We start from the raw sequence: 20,441 nt of genomic DNA on the forward strand, positions 1-20,441 counted from the left end.
AACATCAAAAGACAGAGCTGGATGACAGATGAAATTCTAGAACTTATGATGAAAGGAGAAAGCACAAAAATACAGATCACATTCAATACAAAATTCTAAACAAAGCTGTACGCAGAAAGTGCAGGGAAGCCCGAGAATTATGGATGACAGACAGATGTAAAGAAATTGAGATCCTTCAAGAGAAGCACGACTATTTTAACTTGCATAAGAAAGTGAAAGAACTTGCTGGTTTGAAACGGAGATGATATGGTCTAATTTTGAAAGATGCCAATAATGAAATCATGTTGGGTGTAGAAGGGAAACTCAAACGATGGAAGGAATATATAGAAAATCTCTTCAAAAATGACAGAAATGATCCTCCTTCACCTGACGAGAGAATAAATGAAAATAGCCCTGAAATAACAAAAAGTGAAGTTGTACATGCTGTAAAACTTCAAAAGAAGGGTAAAGCAACTGGACCTGACGGTGTGTACGCTGAAGTTCTCAAAGTAATAACAGAGCAGGAGTCTACCGGCCTCAATATCTTAACATCATTATTCAATCAAATATATGTATCAGGAGAAATACCATCAGACTGGCTGAAATCAACCTTCATACCACTACTGAAGAAGCCTAACTCGTCTCAGTGCGATGATTATCATATGATAAGTTTGATGTCTCACGTGCTCAAAATATTCTTGCGAATCATTCACACTAGAATATACAAAAAACGTGAATCCCACATGGTTCAGAATCAGTTCGGTTTCCGAAATGGCGTTGGTACACGTGTGGCACTCTTCTCGTTAAATGTGTCGTTACAGAGGTGCAGAGATATGAATGTTGATGTCTATGCCTGTTTTATAGACTATAAAAAAGCTTTTGATTGTGTCAGGCACAATAAGTTGATAGAAATTCTGAGATCAACAGGTATTGACTCCGGTGACTTACGTATAATCAGTAACCTATACTGGAAACAGTTTGCAAATGTCAAAACTGATCAAGGAACTTCAGAAACTGCTTCGATCAGGAAGGGCGTCCACCAGGGTTGTGTACTGTCACCTCTGTTGTTTAACATTTACTCAGAGGCAATCTTTAAAGAAACATTGGAAGACTATGGTGGGATCAAAATTAACGGGAAAATCATCAACAACATCAGATATGCAGATGATACTGTTGTCATAGCTGATGACATGCCTGCCCTTCAGTGCATGATAAACTCCTTAGTTCAGCACAGTGAAGAGTTTGGATTATATGTTAACCCCTCAAAGACGAAACTGATGGTGTTCTCTAAGAAGACAATTCGGACAAATCTCACAATAAAAGATAAAATAGTTGAGCAAGTGTCTTCTCTCAAATATCTGGGTACCATCTTGGATGACCAATGTAACTCCAAACAGGAGATAATATCTAGAATTGAGCAGGCCAGGAAACAATTCATTACCATGAAGAAATTCTTTGCGAGGTCAGATCTCAGTCTCCAACTACGAATTCGTATGATCCACTGCTATATATTTTCTGTTCCCCTATATGGATGTGAAAGCTGGACTCTGGATCCAATCATAGAAAAACGTGTTGATGCCTTCGAAATGTTCCTGTATCGCCGTCTCTTGCGGATATCCTGGGTAATGAAAATCTCAAATGCCGAGGTCCTTTGTCGGATGAAAAAGCAAAAAGAACTACTGCTCACCATAAAACAGAGGAAAACGCAATATCTAGGACATATCATGAGAGGTGAGAGGTATCAGTTATTACAGCTTATTATCGAAGAGAAGATACAGGGGAAGAGATCTGTTGGGAGAAGAAGAAATTCATGGCTGAAAGACCTTTGAAGGTGGCACTGTTTACTTCAGAAATGGCATTCCATTCTGCGCAGTCAAGATCAGAGCTAGTTACGTGGATCGCCAACCTCCGCTCGGAGACAGCGTCTTAAAGAAGAAGAAGTAGGTTCGAACCCCACTGTCGGCAGCCCTGAAGATGGTTTTCCGTGGTTTCCCATTTTCACACCAGGCAAATGCTGGGGCTGTACCTTAATTAAGGCCACGGCCGCTTCCTTCCCACTCCCCGCCCTTTCCTCTCCCATCGTTCCCATAAGACATATCTGTGTCGGTGCAACGTAATGCCAATAGCAAAAAATAAAAAGATTAATTAATTTTGGAAGATCTGTGCATTATTCAAGGTTTCAAAAGGGCTTTGAAGGTCAGACTGTGTTCTCTACATTATTGTAACCCATTAATGAAGCATAATGGAGACTAGAAACCCTTTAAAACATTATTTAAGATAGGAATCCTCTATTGATTAATTAATGAATGAAATTTTGAAACATTTATTTATTTTCCACCCTACTATCAGTCTACCTTGAATTATATCTAGTTTCCTAATTTTCAAGTTGCAATCAAGTTGCCTTATTTAATTAAAATTTTTCTTTAACGAGAAGGGTGCTCTCGTTTATGCAAATCAGGCAAAGTATTTCCATTTTGCTTCCTTTTTTCTGACCTCTTCATTGTACTCGAAGGAAATGAGTCTAATTTCAGCTTTGTTTAGAATAGGGCAGCTGTCTAAAGGTAGGTCTTTGTAATGATCCATGTAATAAATTGTAACTTTTCTTGCTTTGATGTTTACCTTATGGTGAAGAATTGTTTCTGTTTTGCTGCCTATTTTGTCCTGCCTTCTGCTGCCCCTAAAATACTACTGATGTTACCCAGAACTGATACAGGGTAGTACAGCCCTTGGTGCTGGTGTGGTGCACTTGCATGCATCCTAATTAAATCATGTTTTAAAAGTTCAGCATTATCTGTTCCTTGAAGGAATGATTTCCTGCATCAACTATCCAAAAATTTCAGTCCCATCAATGCTTAATCCTTGATCAAGCATTTTTCAAGAAACAGTATCTCACAAAAGGATGGCTATCATACCTATGGATGTTCACGACAACTTTGCCATTGCAATAATTAGACCAAACACCAGAAAAGCGATTGGCAGTGAACTTGCTTTAGGAACCATCTTTGCATTGCGTTCGCCTGGTATTATTTAGGAAAACTAGGGTAGTCATAAAGCAGACTGGCCACAACAGTTGGAAGAAGACAGAGCGTATTCCAACAGCTCTACTTGAAGTCTGAACGAGTTTCTTCAAATATTCGTATTTGTATATGTATATTTAAAAAAAGTAAACCTAACTAATTTTATATTATGTCCAGGGTTAGATGTTTATTTTTAACAGACTTTTTAAGACTGCTTCACCGACTAGGTTTTATGCACTTCTCTCAGGGCACTAGTCAGTCGGGTTTCAGATGCGAATTGAACTTGCTCCTACCTATCAAGAGTGTAGTATTTTACCATGGTTGGACGCTTTATTGTTATTATTGCTTGTGCATCCCAGTGAAGCAAATAGTCGGAAGGGTGTGGATGATTGACTGATTTTGCCTTGTGATAATATTTAACATGGATCAGGAATGTTTAAAGTTAATTAATGTTATGACCCTGGCAGGAAAGTCAGAAGAATTGCTTTACTTTATGGAGAAAGAGAATATTGCAAGGATGGAGCTGAGTGAGGTCAAGAGGAAGGGAAAGGGAATGAATAAGATGAGTAAAGGATACACCCTATACTGGAATGGAGGTGAGGCAAAGAATGGAGTAGGATTGATTGTTAACAAAACCCTGGATGAAAATATGAATAAGGTAGACTATGCTAGTGACATAATAATCAGTGTACAACTGACGATTGAAAAAGGAGTGAAAGACTTCACCCAAGTTTATGCACCCCAAATTGGAAACACTCTGTTGTCACGAGTAGTCAAAGTATTGAAAATAATAGAAAGGAGGATGAGAGGAAGGATGGAAATTTAAAAGGGCAATATTGCTTTCGATAGAGCAGGAATTCTTGGAGACACCCAAGGAAGTAATCACTGATGTGGAAGTGATAGTCTTAGGAGACCTCAGGGCACAGTTTGGAAATGACAGAATTGGAAAGGAAGTGATTGGTCCTTTTGGTTATGGAAAAAGAATCAGCAAGGGAGATAAGTTGATTGATTTTTGTGAAATGGAATTATTGTTGGTAACACTTGGTTTAGAATAAGGAATAGTAGAAAGCTCAATAGAGGGGTAAAAGAGGAACATAAACAATTATTGATTATTTTGTTTGTTTGAGAAAACAAATTGTAAACAGTTAATGGATGTAAAAGCACTGCCAGATGAGGTGTTTGATGGAGACCACATAGTAGTGGTAGCGAAATTGAAAATGGTTAAGATTGTGAGAGAAGAAGAAATAATATAGAGGAAAATAAAATCTAAAGGAACTCAGGAAAAAGTTCTGAAGGAATTAAAACAACACATTCCTATTTTATAAATGGAAAGTATAGAAGAAGAATGGACCAAATTTGAAAACTCATTTGTAAGGTGTGCGGGGATGATTTGTGACAAAATTTCGGCAGGAGTGAAGGAAAAGGAGACACATTGGTAGGATGGAAAGGTGAAGGAGTTTGTTAAATGAAAGGAGAAATATGCAAGAATGAAATAGAGGTAGGAAAGAAGGAAGTAAGAAGTAAGGTAGTAAATGAGGGAAAGAAAAAAAAAAGAATGTTAGGAGAGATTGACACATAAGTTGGAAAAGGAAGTATTTGGTGGAAAAAGGATGGTGTATGGATTGATAAAAACTAGAAAAGAAAGAATCTACACAAAAGAAGTGAAGGAAGAGAGTAGAAATGTAAAAACAGACCCAGAGGAGATAAAGCATGGTTGGAAAGATTACGTCAATAAACTCTTGAATGTGAGAAATCATGCAGGAAAAAGTGTAGTAATATATGAGGATAATTCAGAAATGGAGAGTGATATTGCAGTGGCAGAGGTTGAAATGGCCGTTAAGCAAATGAAAACAGGAAAAGCAGCAGAGATGGTTGCAATACCGGTATGTGTGGAAATGATAAAGGCAGCAGGACCTATTTGACTACATTGGTTATAAAAGCTGCTAAGCTGCTATGGAAAAAGCAAGTACCTGATGATTGGAGTAAAGATGCAATAATACCAGTATATAAGAAAGGTGACAGGAAGGTATGTGACAAATATCACGGAATCACTCTGTTGTCACAAGTAGTCAAAGTATTGAAAATAATAGAAAGGAGGATGAGAGGAAGGATGGAAGGAAATTTAGAAGGGCAATATTGCTTTCGATAGGGCAGATCAGTGATAGACCCTATATTTACCTTGAGATTGTGGATGAAAAAGTAGTGGGAATATGGAAAAGATCTGTTACAACATTTTTCCATGATTCATTAGCTTCCTTGTGGCCAGAAAGGGTACGGTGTGATAGTGTATTGTTATTTCTCGGTAATGCTACTCCATATACAGAGATGCCAACTACTATGGATTTTCCGTAGCTTCTATGAATTTCTCACATGTAATTTGGCAGTACGGAAGTGGTACCGATTGTTACAGATTTTATGAATTTGATTTTATCATGTCCAAGTGTGAAGTTATATACTGTAACTTTTAAGAGGCAAATGTGTTCATTCTGAAAGCCAACAACCCTCCAATCCAAACTTAGTTTATATGTTGGTAAGAATTGTGAGACATTTTCCAATTTCATGCACATAAAGATGCAACGCCATTGGATTAAATTTTGAAGGGAACAGCATCACTTCAGGAATGCAATACAGCTAGTTGTACACCAGTTATGCGAGAGTGAAAACATTCCTGAATGAATCAAACAGTGAAGTAAGCAATGGTAATCAAATATAAGCAATAACATTTCAAACGTCCATACCTTAATGCAGAAGACAATACACTTTACCAGCTGCCTCGAAGACTTTCTGTGCTCTAGTCCTAATAGTGCACCTTTCCCCTGTCCCTGATGGCCTAGCTGTGTGGTTTGTCCAAAAAACAAATATGGCTAACAAAATGATCATACAAAACTGGGACAGAATCTAGAATACATATTCATGAATGAGAATTCAGCAAGATAAAAGGGGGTAACAACCTAGTTTATTTCATCAAAAACATAAAGTTCAAATTCAAATTAACTATGCCCCAATGAAAACTCCATATTATATATTACAAATAAATTTACAGTATAAAATTCAACACTAAAGGTCATTCAAAGCATACTGTTCAAGAACCCGGGCATATCACGTTCAATAACTTCGGAAACATGAAATCTTCTATTTGTAATGGAGATCGAGATAAGTCGACTGTGACAAGCCCGCAGGGTGCGATTAAAAACTGTCTCTTCCATGAATATATAATGATCGATTCAGTGTTGACCTAATTAAACTAATTCTGAATTTGTCAGATATAAACATATAAAAAAGCACACTTTGTTTGGGATTGGCTGTAAATTTACCCTGCAAAAAGCACTGATTATAATACATGATATCTGGATCATGGGCATAAGACAGAGGTTTGGAAACCTCGCAGTCCATTTGCAGCCAATGGGCTGTGAAATACTAACCAACACAAATAATCGACAACAGTATCACACGCTTAAGACACATATAAACAATGAACACAAATAAACCACATCTGAAAACGAATGACATAAATGTAACACTTGCTGCATCAGAGCGAGCAGGAATCGCTCTGAAGATCTGCAATGTTCTCTTAACAGGCTGTGTCATAATACACTGGGCTATTCTGGGCTACATGTTTCCAAAGCAGGTGATCAGCTGGCTGGCAAGGGAAAAATTCTTTGTCTGCGTAGCTCAAGCAACCGTCTCTGGCCTACTACCCTCTCAAGTAATGGGACTATGCATAATCACTCAAGGCCTTCAGCGGACACACAAATTCCTCGCTCTAAGCAAACTTATGTTACGAGTGTTATTATTTTTTTATATCCACCTATTCAATACAAAGAGATCGTTTTAGAAATTAAATATTATTACAAAATGTTAAGGGACATGTTTTGCCCATATTAAGGGCATCATCAGCCTCAAACTCAAACCTGATCTCTTTGTATTGAATAGGTGGATATAAAAAATAATGACACTTGTAACATACTTTGTATTTACGTACATTTCAATACGGACCTAACATGAGAATTATAACGTGTAATCTAAGCAAACTTGCCGAGCGGAAAGAAATCCCAGCTTATAGGCCATCACATATATAATTAATTATAACATCTGATGTGGGGCACACCCTCTCTCAAACCAGGTAGAACTCATTAAGTCAGCCACAATACTATCTCCAATTCTAGGCCTCAACACAATAATCATGGCTTATCATGGCCTCGTATTCAATAGTTCAAATCTGGAGCACAGTTAGAGTTAGCCTGCCACTTTCTGTAAATGACCCTCCCTAAATTCAATGATGGGGATAGCCCTCTGCACACATCATCAGCTGAAAAACGTGCAATAATACTACTTCATGCATAATTCATCTGTAAGTTCCTGTTGTATCCACATGAGCTTCAGTGCCCTCCAATTTACATAGATGAATTTGACATTGTTTATACCTTAGTGTCTGCATGACGAGTGAAAATATAAAATAAAAAAATAAATAAAAAAACACACACATCCATCCTGGCATAACCCTCGTTTCCCAACTCTAAATAACACTGAAATAAGACTGGGGTATAGCATGCATATAACCTCAAATAACCTCAGCCTTTGTGGGTGGGGTTAACTTCCAATACGTAACCAGGGAAACCTGACCCCTACAGAGCGCATCCCAAGGTGGTAGATAGGGGGTCCCTACAGTACGTAAGGCTGGTTGAAATACCCAATACAACCCGCGGACCAACAGGTATCCCAATTCCTAGGGGCTTTAAAATACTGGTACACCCTCTCTCCAGGGGTCATAAATATAGAGGGGCCCTTGCCCTGGGTTATGGGTGAAGACCTCAACGGCATCTACGGTGGAGAACATGGACTTCGATACGGTGGAGATGGTGGAAGGACCAAACCCGTAACGTCTGTACTCCAGAGAAGCAGCTACGAAAGGCGTCTGACTCCATGTTAGTGGCGGCCTAATTTGAACCTGGCAGAAGGTAATAAAATGCCTTTGGGAGTGGCAAACCCATCATACAAACAGCGTATAAAATGAGTGCGAGTGAATCAAGGCCTCGAAAAATGCTAAGGAGTCACCCTGAAGTGACACGCAGTTCCCGGTGTTCTGGGGGAGCTACCAGACGAGGGCTACCAGACGTCACAAGAATCAGTATCATCAATGTCATGACTTTGAATGACAAGGTAGAATAACTGATAGTTTATGGAGAAGAAAGACATAGCAATGATGGGAATAAGTGAGACAAAATGGAAGGGTAAAGGTAAAAAAATTAAAGAAAGGGTATACAGTAGATTATATTGGAGCGGAGGAAAGATGGCAACAAATGGTGTTGGTCTTATATTCAGAGAAGACCTAGCACAATATGTGGACAAAATTGACCAGATCAGTGGCAGGATATTTAAAGTTAGACTTGGACTTGAGAGTGAAATCAAGGATTTTATACAGGTTTATCCACCCCAATTGGGGAATACAGATGAATGTTTAGAAGAGTTCCTAGAAGAACTGGAAAGTTGTATTGAAGACAAAGAGGTTGTAATAATGGGTGACATTAATGCACACGTTGGAACAGACAGACAGGGAAAAGAAGAGATAATTGGCCCCTATAGTTATGGAAATCTAGATGAAGAAGGAGATTTGGTAATAAATTTTGTAGAAGGAATGGATTAATTGTTGGCAATACATGGTTTAGAAAAAGGAACTCACAAAAAATAACTAGATATGGTTGGGGAGATAGAAAGACAAAGACAATGATTGACCTTATTCTGGTAGAGAAGGAGAAACGTAGACAACTGGAAGATGTGACAGCAATGCCAAGAACAGATTTTAAAGGAGACCAGAAAGTGGTGGTAGCCAAATTAAGACTTGGTAAAATAATAAAGTAATATTAAAAAAATGGAAAGAAAAATGAAGGGATAGAAGTTAAAACAGAAAGAAATAAAGGAAAAGTTTCAAGAGGATCTGAAGAAAGAAATTCCCAAAGATGACGTGAACAGTGGAAGAGGAATGGACATGTTTCTGAAGTGGATTTGTAAAGTGTGCAGTAAACACCCGTGGAAGACTGTCAGGGAGAAAAAAATGGAAAAGGAGACTTCTTGGTGGAACAGCAGGGTAAACGAAGCTGTTAAAGAGAAACAAATGGCTTGGAGGAAGGGGATAGGCAGCAATAGTACAGAGAATTGGCAGAAATATAAAGAAGCCAAAAAGGTATGCAAGAAGAGGGAAGTAAAAAGGTTTTGTATGGTTTGGTGAATAGTTTATGAATAGGGAAGATATAAAATTTGAAAAAACTGAAACAGGGCAGATATTGACGCAAAGAGATGACATACTAAAAAGATGGCAAGAATACTTCTCAGAATTGCTAAATATTAAATGCTGTGAACTGGTAGATGAGAAGGAGCAAGAAGAAACAATGGGGAAAGAAGAAGAACAAGAAAAGGAGATATCGATGTTAGAAATAGAGGAAGCCATACAAAAGATGAAGAGCGGTAAAGCAGCAGGAGTGGATGAGGTAACTACGGAAATGATAAAAGCAACAGGACCCATAGGGCTGCGGTGGCTGTATAGATTATTTAGAATAATCTGAGGAAGAAAGAGAAAGGGTTTAATTATCTTGATGTTTAAAAAAGCTGATAAAAAGGAATTAATAAGTACAAAGGAATTACCCTTATTGCCCATGTATCTAAGATATTTGAGAGAGTATTGGAAGGAAGACTGAGGAGGAAGCTAGAAGGAGAAATGGAAGAAGAACAGTATGGTTTTAAGAAAGACAGACCAACGTTTGACCTGGATCTTTACATTAAGACATATGAGGGAGAAAAGATGGGAGTTTGGAAAAGACATAGTGATGACAATTTTTGACATTGAGAAAGTTTATGACAGTGTGCCTAGACAGTTGGTATGGGACACATTAAGGAAAAAACAAGTTAACAGAATGGAAGTGCAAATGATAAAAGCTATGTACTAATATTGTGTTTGTAGTATGAAGACTAGTATAGGAAAAACAATATGGTTTAAAGTTGAAACAGGTCTCCGACAGGGAAGTGTACTATCCAGCATACTATTCATCACAGTCATGGATGAAATTCATAAGAACATTAAACAGAAATTGGGAAAACAGGCAACAAAAGCCATGTTGTTTGCAGATGATATAGTGATGTGGGGTAAGGATGAAATGGAAGTGCAAAAACAAGTAGATGTATGGAATCAAGAGAGAGAAAAATTTGGGATGAGATTAAGCACAGAGAAAAGTAAAACTATAGTGATGACAAGGGGAAGGAAGGAAGAGGAAAGATAAAACAATGGTAAAATTCTGGAAGTGATTAAAAGTTTCAAGTACTTGGGAAGTGTGATCACAGAAGATGGAAAGATAACCTAGGAAATTGGAAAAAGAATACAACAAGAAACAGCTTCTACCAGAGTGTAAGGGGTATTTTGTGGAACCAACATGTTCCGAAGAAATGTAATAAAGAGATTATATTCAACCTATTGTGAGCCCATACTAACCTATGCAGCTGGATCGTAGGCTACAACAAAATGAAAGAAGAGTAGAATACAGGCAGCGGAGATGAAATTCCTAAGAGGTATCGAGGGCAAGACCGGAAAGGATAGAATTAGAAATGAAGAGATAAGGAAAAGGACAGGAATCTTGAAACTTCAAGATAGGATAGAAACAACAAAGCTAAAGTGGTATGGGCATATGATGAGAATGAGAGAAAAGAGTGTGCCAAAGAAAGCTTTTTCAGGGGAGTTAACAGGAAAGGGACCACGAGGAAGACCCCGAAAGATGTGGACAGATTCAGTGTGGGAGTGCATAGAGAAGACGGGAGGAAAACCAGAAGATGTACTTAAAAAAGGAGAAAAGTGGTGGAGAGACAGGCAGCGATGGAGGTCCTTAATTCACAACCCGACCCGGGAAGCTGGAAACGGGAAGTGAAGATGATGATATAGCATGCATTATTTACAAAGTAAATCAAAACAAACAAATGCTACTGTGGCTTACATCACAATTACTATTTACTTTTAATGAAAGGCCCTAGGTGAATCAGATCACTACATTTCATGCTTATAAACTGTTCAGCTTATCTTTATCTCCATGTCTGCCATCAGCGGTGCCCTTGTAACCACTCCATAGGTATAATTTAGCTCATGACAGTGTTGCTGTCGGCGAATCTAGGAGTCTGTTGGACCGGTCCTTCTGGGCCCATGGCTTTGTTGTCTTTGGTTAAGTACTGTACTGCAAATGTGTCCCTGTAACCTGGTAACAGTTGTCATTCCCGATTCTCGTCACCACTTCATTCGTGCACGAATTCACTGTCATAATCAAGGTAGGGATACAATTGTCAATATCCACTATAGAAACATTTGTCTAGTCAAACGATGGTTACCAAATTAAGGGATATTTTCCCGGTTCTGATCTAGTCCTTCACAGCAGTTAGCCTTCATTGGCCAAACTCAAAGTTATTTCACGTATTAAAACTTTTATTAACCGAGCAAATGTTGCTCAGGTGAACTTAAAAAACAAATAGTTACTAAGTCTCATCTATCACTGATACAATGAGCTTTGGTGATCATGTCCTCACGGAAAGTATGCACTCTTCAAATTTTGCTTAGCTATTAAGGGCCATTACACTTTCTTCTTTTATAGTCTGAGGGGAGTAACACGCCCAATAGTACATCCCCGGGATACAAGAGGCTCCCTTTGTGTTCAGCCAGCTACCTTGCAACGGATATTTCAAATAAGTTGGAAACAAACAAAACAGGCATAATTATATCGATTTAATGGCTCATTCTACTTTGAAAATTTCAACAGGAATTGTCCTCATCATGGATCTGTGGGATATGGCTATGTGACTTATATGCTGGATCAAATTCAAATGATTCCAGACTTGGTTACTTTGTGTTAGGGGTCACATAGACGTTCAATAGTTCCCCGATTTCAAATCTCTCGCTCTGTCTCTTGCATGTTGTTTGCATACTCTCTTCTCCTCGTGTACCGAAGCCATCGACGGGGTTTGCACCAGTAAAATTACGGCATCCTGCCTTGGTTCATCTGAGGGAAAAGCACCACACCCTGTTGGCTACGGGTTCAACATGTTTATACTCCTTTCAGACCCATGACTAAGCAGAGATATTTTTTTTTTTTGTAATTTTCGTTGTTTAATACCCCAATTGATCTCAAAAACATAAAAAAAGTGTCCTCATGTACCCAAGCCATCGAGGGGGTTTACACCAGTAAAATTACGGCATCTTGCCTTGGTTCATCTGCACTGCACCCTGCTTGCTACACGTTTATACTCACGGTCACTCAGCATTCCTAAGCTCGTTCCTTAGCGCTAAATTCAAAATGTTCTACAGTGTTAAATCAATTCAATTGGACCGTGATATGATACGGTTCGATAGGAAATATACTTTAACATGTAATTCCGTCAAATTGATGTGCTACTGTAGGTAGCTGTATTGTAGATGAGAAGTGTAATTTGCAGCATTAAGTATTGATGAAGTGTTGATAACACTGGCAAAGGAATATTTCAGGTGTTGGATAGCAGAATTAAGATCAAGTTGCTGAAATGGGAAAAGTGTTCATAATTTTGTTGTGACAATGCAAATACAATGGTAGGTAAATTTTAGGGAATGTCAGCATTTTTCAAATGGCAGAATCTTTTAATAGTTATTCAGGGCTGTATCTGTCACCTACTTCACTTAGCTGGCCAGGAGGCTACTAAAACATATAAAGCAAGTGAAAAATTGGAGACATTGTTAGTAGACATTTTTCTTTCTTGAAAGAAGCTTCAAAAGAAAAAGGAAAAAACAATTGAAAATGTATCAGGAAATGATTGGACCTGAGCTCAAAAGCCAGAAAATCGTGAAACATGTCAGCACAAACGATTATCTTTCACTGATTCAATAACCAGGGTAATAGAACTGTGAGAGCCTTTATTTCCTGTTGGTGAAGTCAAGTCTGAAGAAACTAGCAATAGCAAATTTCTTGCAGTGAAAGCAGCAATGGAAAATAATGCCACTAAACTTAACTTGTTCTCAAGAACACACTCCCAGTTTTCACAAAACACAGCATCATGTTTCAAGTAGAAGCTCCCTCCATACATAAAGTGGCCAAATTCATGAATGGATTGTTGATGGATTTAAAGATGAGGTTTATGAAAACTGAAAAAATTGGAAAGCTATTAGAAGAAAGTTTGAAATGCATTACCAATATAAAGTTCAATATCATGAATTGTCAGAAATATGATGAGGATCTTGTGATTGGAATTACATCAAGACAGCACATTAAGCGAGGAAGTGAGGCTGGCAGTTTATCTGGATATGACACGAAACAGTTTTTCAAATTGATAAGAAATGTCTTCTGTACAATATCCTACAACATTGTGGACAAATTCAGTTTTCATGACTGTGGTGAAGCATGCAGTAGTAGTAGTGGATTTTTCATTGAGAGCAACTACAGTGGCTTTGTTATTGTTGTTGTTGTTGTTGTTATTGTTGTTGTTGTTGTTGTTGTTGTTGTTGTTGTTGATGATGCTGTTGTTGAATTGTTTCAAAACATAATTGAAAACACTGACCTAGACAAAATGGAAGAGAAATTTGCTTCCTACCAAGTAGATCCATTAAATAAGCACAGTTCAAATAGTGAAACAATGGATCTATAATTTTGAAGCTGAAATAGTCCAGTAAAATTATACATTTAGGTATGCAAAATGTCAGGTAGTTTTGATTTTTTGTTAGTGTTGGGGCTGTAATGTAAAATCCAGGTTTTCACCCCACTTGGCACTGGAAAAATATCAGTTTGTTTTATTTACCTTTTCTCTGTTTTTCCTGAACGGCTGGTCGAGCAAAAAAATTCATTCATTCCAAATTTAGAGTAGAGTAAATCTGCTACAGTTTGAACCCAAATTCAGCTCTATCGCTTACGTAGTGATTGAGATACAGGCTTTCAAATAATTGTGCTTTTATCAAAAAGTTGCTAAAGTTGTGATCTTTTGTTGAATTTTCTTAATTATCTCCTAAACTAAGCTGTTTAAAGCAAACATTATATGGATCAGTTTTAATAACAATAATAGTAATAATAATGTTTATTGCAAACAGTCAATGGCCATAGATAAACTCACATACATTAATTCTTCTCCTTCTTCTTGTCGTTTGGGCTTACTGAGGACCACAGGGCTCGTTTCGACTCCTTGTATGGAAATTCTGTTTTTTTTTCTTTGCCGAGAAAGCTTTCAACTTCTGGCTGTGTGCTTGTTTCCTTTCCTCGGTCCACTTCGGTTGGGTGGTGCCTGTACTCTGCTGGTGAGAGACTCTGGAAAGACACCTTGAAAGGTCAACTGCCGGAATAATACACGATCCTGTATGGTTTGTTCTGAAATCCCCAGCTGTTCTAAGTCGGACTTCACTGTGGTGATCCATTTATTTTTGGACGCTTTCCCTCTGCCTGTACTGGTAAAGATCTTGCTGGTAAGTCTGTAAGTACTCATACGAGTCAAATGCCCATAGAAAGTTAATTGCCTCTTCCTCATGGATGTAACTATGTCTTCTTGATGGTCATAGATCTTATTGTTGTGCCTTATCCTTTAAGTGCCATCCCCTTCTCTTATTGGTCCTAAAATCCTCCTTAGTATTTTTCGTTCCTTGAGGTCTAGCTTCCTCGGTGGACCTTTTCTGTTCATCAGAAGACACTCAAAGGCGAACAGTATGGACGGTCTTACTACTGAATTGTACTGTTGGAGTTCAAGGTTCTTAGAGAAGCACTTGGATGTATAGATGCTCTTACAGGTATGGTAGATCCTGGTTCATCTGGTGTCTATTCCTAATGTCTCATTCTCGGTTGCTGAAATCCACTCCCCTAGGTACTTCACTGCAAGAACCTTATGAATTGTGGTGTTTTCCAATGGCATAGTAGGTGGGACTCCCTTTATGTTAGCCATGAACTCAGTTTTCTTTATATTGACCCTCAAGCCGGTTTTAGCTGCTATGGTATAGAGGCTTTGTAACTGGTGAGTAGCTTCTTCTATGTTGTTGGCTAATAATGTAAGGTCGCCGGCAAAGGCTAGGCAAGGTACACTGAGATTATCTTTCTTGTAGCCAATTTTCAGTCCACGTCCTGGAGGTAATGTGGCAGTCCATTCCCTGATAATCTTCTCTAGAACGCAATTAAAGAGAATGCAAGAAATTCCGTCACCTTATCTAACTCCTGCTTGGATAGAGAAACTCTCTGCAAGCTCACATCTAAACTTTACGTTGGAGGTGGTGTTCTTCAGTGTAGTCTGGATTAGTCTGGTGGTCTTCTCATCCAGGCCTAATTCCCATAAGGTGGAGAAGAGAGTCTGCCTATCTATTGAATCATATGCCTTCTGGAAGTCCACTTGTATGACTACCCATTGGTGTCCGCCATGATTCTTGTACCTTAGGATTGTCTTGAGGTTCTGTATCTGCTCTATGCAAGATCTATTTGCGTGAAAACCAACCTGATATTCACCTAATTGGGAATCCAGTTGACTGACCACTCTGGTTTGCAGGACTTTAGAAAAGATCTTGTACGTAACCGATATTAGAGAGATGCCTCTGTAGTTGTCGAGGTTTATTTCACTACCTTTCTTGTGTAGAGGATGGATCACCGCTGAGGTCCATTCCTCAGGTAAGGTCTCCGTTGCCCAAATATCCTCTATGATCTGATAGATGCTTTGTATGGATTGTTCGTCAGCATGTTTCCACATCTCCGCTACTATACCGTCTTCACCTGAGGCCTTGTTGTTCTTTAGGCTCTTGATAATCTCCCTTATTTCTTCAATGGTTGGCAGTGTGGAGTCTCGGTTTCTGGAAAGAGGCTCAGAGAATGCGAGTCTCTCTTTAGGTTCCTCTGCATTGAGGAGCTGTTTGAAATACCCTGCAAGAGTATTGGTACAATGCTTGTTGTTGAACTGAAGCTTCCCATCAGGTCCACGAAGATGAAGGGTAGGAGCTGTGTACTTCGTTGTCTGTTTTCTGAGTTCCCTGTAGAAATCTCTTGAGTTGTGCCTCATAAAGTCCTCTTCCGCCTGTTGTATTAGAGCCTTGTTATGGTTCCTCTTAGCCTGTCGTACTATATTGGCAGTTATTTTCTTTTGAGTAAGGAAGGCCTTGTAGTTAGCCTCATTTTTGCATTGGTTCCACGAGACCCAGGCTCTGCGTCTATCTTCTATAGCATGGTCACATGTAGTGGTCCAACATGGATGTTTTCCTTTGTTGGATGAGGCAGGCATGGTTTCCTGAGCAGCGTCCAGTAGAGCTTTTTGTAGGTTGTGCCACTCTTGCTTCTATGTGTTTTCTTTCAGAGTGACTTTGAAATCACAGTCTTCATCACTCAATCGGAGGATGTTGAACTTTAGTATTTTAGCCTTTCTGCCGACATTCAGTGGCCTCCTCAGTGGTTGTAGGATGTTTTTTTTACCAGAGATAGGTAATGGTCCGAGTCTAAGTTAGCACAGCTTAGCACCCTGACATTCTGAATCTCATTGTGATGCTTTTTGTCCATGGCCACATGGTCTATCTGGAATTCACCTAGTAGTGGATTTGGGCTCTTCCATGTCTTCGCCTTCCTAGGCAGGTGTTTGAAGGAAGTTGATTTTAGGACAAGACCATATTTGTCACAAAGGTCTATAAGATGTCCTCTGTTCTTATTTGTCCTCTTATGGGCTGGGTAGAGGCCCACTATCCTGCAATATTGTTTCTCCTTTCCTACCTGTGCATTGAAATCACCCATCAGTATGGTGGTATGATGATGTGGGATCTTGTCCAGGGTTTCTTCTAGAATGCTCCAGTATTGTTCAACTGCTTCCAGGTCATTTCTATTTGTGTCATTTGTGGGTGCATGGAAGTTCATTATGGTATATTCCCTATTGCAGAACCTCAAAGATATTGAGGAGGTCCTACCATTAGGTGAAGTGAACCCTATTATGTGATCAATCATGCTGTGATGAACAGCAAAGCCAGTCCCAAGATGTGGAACTGTCTTCATCACCCTGATGCCTGGTTTCCCCTTGTATATTTTGTATCCTTGGGATTCAAATGCACCCTCGTCCGTGAATCATGTTTCTTGTAGTGCTGCAATCTTGATGTTATATTTGTTCAGCACGTCTAGAGTCTGTTTAAGTTTACCAGTCTTTAGCAACGAGTTGATGTTCACTGTAGCCAAGTAGGTGATATTTCTCTTTCTTTTCTGCTGTTGTTTGCATGGTGGAGTACATGAAGGTGCAGGCTCCCCAGAATCCGATGACCTGCTTGCCCCATCACAAGTGGGGTGGATTTGTTACCAACTGGGGTATTCTTTGTATTAATATTTCTTTTCATGTTGAATCCAACGAGTATGTAGATGAGGCCACCCTAGTGGGTGACGGTTTGTCTACTCAAGGTTGTTAGCCCTGAGGAGAAAAAATGAAGGGACCCGACACTTCCAAAAATGAAGGTGTCTGCCAAAGAAAGACAAGGGCCACGAAGGGCATGAAAATGAAAGACTCCCTAGCCCTCGGAAACCTAATAGCGTCGGGGTCAGAAAAGAACAAGTTGACCAAGGAAGGTCGAATAGGACAGATGAAAGTGAGGAGCCTGGCACAAGTAAGTGGAAGCAACATCAGGACTCAGCTAAGGGCTCCATGGTCGCTAATCCACGCTCCAAATTTCAGAGCCCCTGGGGGTCACATACATTAATAATATAAAAATGTAAAATTTACAATTAGACAGTTGTCAGTTGGTAATCTGAATCTCGTTCAGGCAGAGTTGAGCAACATATGGCAGTTTAATGGTAATTAAGTTTGCTGTACATACATGTATGTTAGGAGTTTTACCTGGTGAGCACCACATTTTTAATAACTTCAGTGTTGGCGGGAGTTGTACTTTTTAAAATTTGCGTAATTGTCAGGATTTCTGTATCAAAGTAATTTTATTGGATTTTCATGTGATGGGACACTCGGTAATATGGTGTTGTTGTTGTTGTAATAATAATAATAGTAATAATTGAATGTCAGACTGCTGATACAAAGCTAGAATAGATCGATAGTTTCAAGTATTTAGGTTGTGTGTTCTCCCAGGATGGTAATATAGTAAGTGAGATTGAATCAAGGTGTTGTAAAGCTAATGCAGTGAGCTCGCAGATGCGATCAACAGTATTCAGTAAGAAGGAAGTCAGCTCCCAGACGAAACTATCTTTACATTGGTCTGTTTTCAGACCAATTTTGCTTTACGCGAGCGAAAGCTGGGTGGACTCAGGATATCTTATTCATGAGTTAGAAGTAACAGACATGAAAGTAGCGAGAATGATTGCTGGTACAAACAGGTGGGAACAATGGCAGGAGGGTACTTGGAATGAGGATATAAAGGCTAAGTTAGGAATGAACTCAATGGATGAAGCTGTATGCATAAACCGGCTTCGGTGGTGGGGTCATGTGATGTGGATGGAGGAGGATAGGTTACCTAGGAGAATAATGGACTCTGTTATGGAGGGTAAGAGAAGTAGAGGGAGACCAAGATGACAGTGTTTAGACTCAGTTTCTAACGATTTAAAGATAAGAGGTATAGAACTAAAGGAGACCACAGCACTAGTTGCAAATAGAGGATTGTGGTGACATTTAGTAAATTCACAGAGGCTTGCAGACTGAACACTGAAAGGCATAACAGTCTTTAATGATGATGTATGTATGATAATAATAATAATAATAATAATAATAATAATAATAATAATAATAATAATAATAATAATAATAATAATAATAATTGCTGTTTCTCTTTGTGTTTTAAAAATTATTAAGATATGGACATATTAAAAAGGAAGATTATTTGTAACTAGTAATCCTCCTTGTATTGATTTCAGACTTTGAAACAAAGTAAAAAATAAAACTCATCAGAAATATGTTGTGAATTTTTCTTAATTTTTGTTTCAGGATTCAAGAGGAAATTTTGTTCTTTATGCAGCAAGTGAATTCTAAGTGGGAGAATGAGGAATCGTCACAGTTTTCTCCATCTGAGAAAAGTCAGTGTAAACTGATCAAGTGCAAGTGCATTGTTCAGTTGTGTGAGTTTTTAGTAGCTGTTCTCAATGAACTGAATGATGGCAGTGGTGTTGACTTTATTCAGGAAAATTTATTTGGATCTCCTTTGTGGCATTTTCTGGGATCCTGCTTATTCACACCTGTGCAGGTGGGATTTGATCTCCGCTGCAGTGAGGTTGTGCAAGGACTACCTGGTACTTTAGAGCAAGTGCTTACTGCATTAAAGAAAGGCTTAGCTTCAAGCTATCTGTTGCATAGTTTCTATGCTGTTCTGAGGGAAGGTGTTACCAGATATACAACACCATTCTTAGACTGTTTAGAAGAGATTCTTCGGAGTAATGTTGTGTCGCAGGAGCAACAAACAAGTGTTGAGACTCTTGTGATCTTACACAAGAGCAATATGTTACATCAACTCAGTCAGGTATGCATTATATTTTTATTGAATTAACTGACGGTTCCACATTTTATATCCTTAGGTGTTATTTGTGACTCATTCCAAATTAGCGTTTTCTCCTTCTTTGCCCTTCCACCAACAATCCCTATAACAATCATTCCTTGATTGAAGTTTTCATTAGGAAATAATCTGTGCCTCTGTATATTTCTAACCATCTGATTTTATTAATATAATTGTCAGGTTTCTTGAAATGATTTAAACCAATCTAGTGTAATTATGGTAAAAGAGGTAAGTAAATGAGAAATAACCTTGTTCAAGTAATTACCATCTTATTCGATTCTAAGTAGGCACAGATTGTAAGCTGACCTCTGGATTTAAAAAGGAAAATACAAGAAATAGTGAAGCACAAAAGGCATAAGGATGAATTTCTTGCCATTTAATTGTGTAGTCAGCCATTGCCATCAAATACTTCAAATTCATATTGTAACCATAATCGAGATAATTATGCCTACACATACTGATAATAATAATAATACAAAAATAATAATATTATAAACACGGAATTGAAAATAATAATATTGACACTCAATGTGAATAAAGAAATAGTAAAATGACGCAGTGGCAGTGAATACACGTCAGAGTATGGAAACGTGACGGATAACTTTCAATACGCAAAATTAAATCATATACAAGGGAACACTTACAGGCCAAAAAATGACAACTAAGAAAGGAGAGTGGAATGTGCAGGAACCCTATGAGGTCCATGGGAAGGTATGGCATTATGAGGGAGAAAAGGTTTACGATCATCACCTCGAAACTCATCATATTAACATAATCAAAACCAATATTACAAGAAACAGAGTCATGACATAGCAACTGATACTAAATTCACAAATCAAGGGTGTTTCAGAGACGTTAACAAATACATTTCCACGACACGGAATCAAGACATACTTAAGTAACTTAGAGAAACACTAGATTTAACATAGAAAGGTGATGGTACATTACAATGTATAGTTCAGAACGAAAGTAGGTGAAAGAAC

The 20,441-nt window shown here is 38.5% G+C and overlaps 1 protein-coding gene across 1 annotated transcript in view; it reads left to right on the plus strand.

Moving 5' to 3' along the window:
• The window catches only part of LOC136857637 (DNA-dependent protein kinase catalytic subunit), an 873,484-nt gene that overhangs the window by 419,673 nt on the left and 433,370 nt on the right, over positions 1–20,441 (plus strand). The window contains exon 22 of the mRNA XM_067136445.2: positions 18,897–19,425. Within this exon, the coding sequence (XP_066992546.2) occupies positions 18,897–19,425 (529 nt within the window). The remainder of the gene's footprint in view (positions 1–18,896; positions 19,426–20,441) is intronic.

Source organism: Anabrus simplex, chromosome 1 (genome assembly GCF_040414725.1).
Source record: "Anabrus simplex isolate iqAnaSimp1 chromosome 1, ASM4041472v1, whole genome shotgun sequence".
In the NCBI taxonomy this organism is placed as follows: Eukaryota; Metazoa; Arthropoda; class Insecta; order Orthoptera; family Tettigoniidae; genus Anabrus; species Anabrus simplex.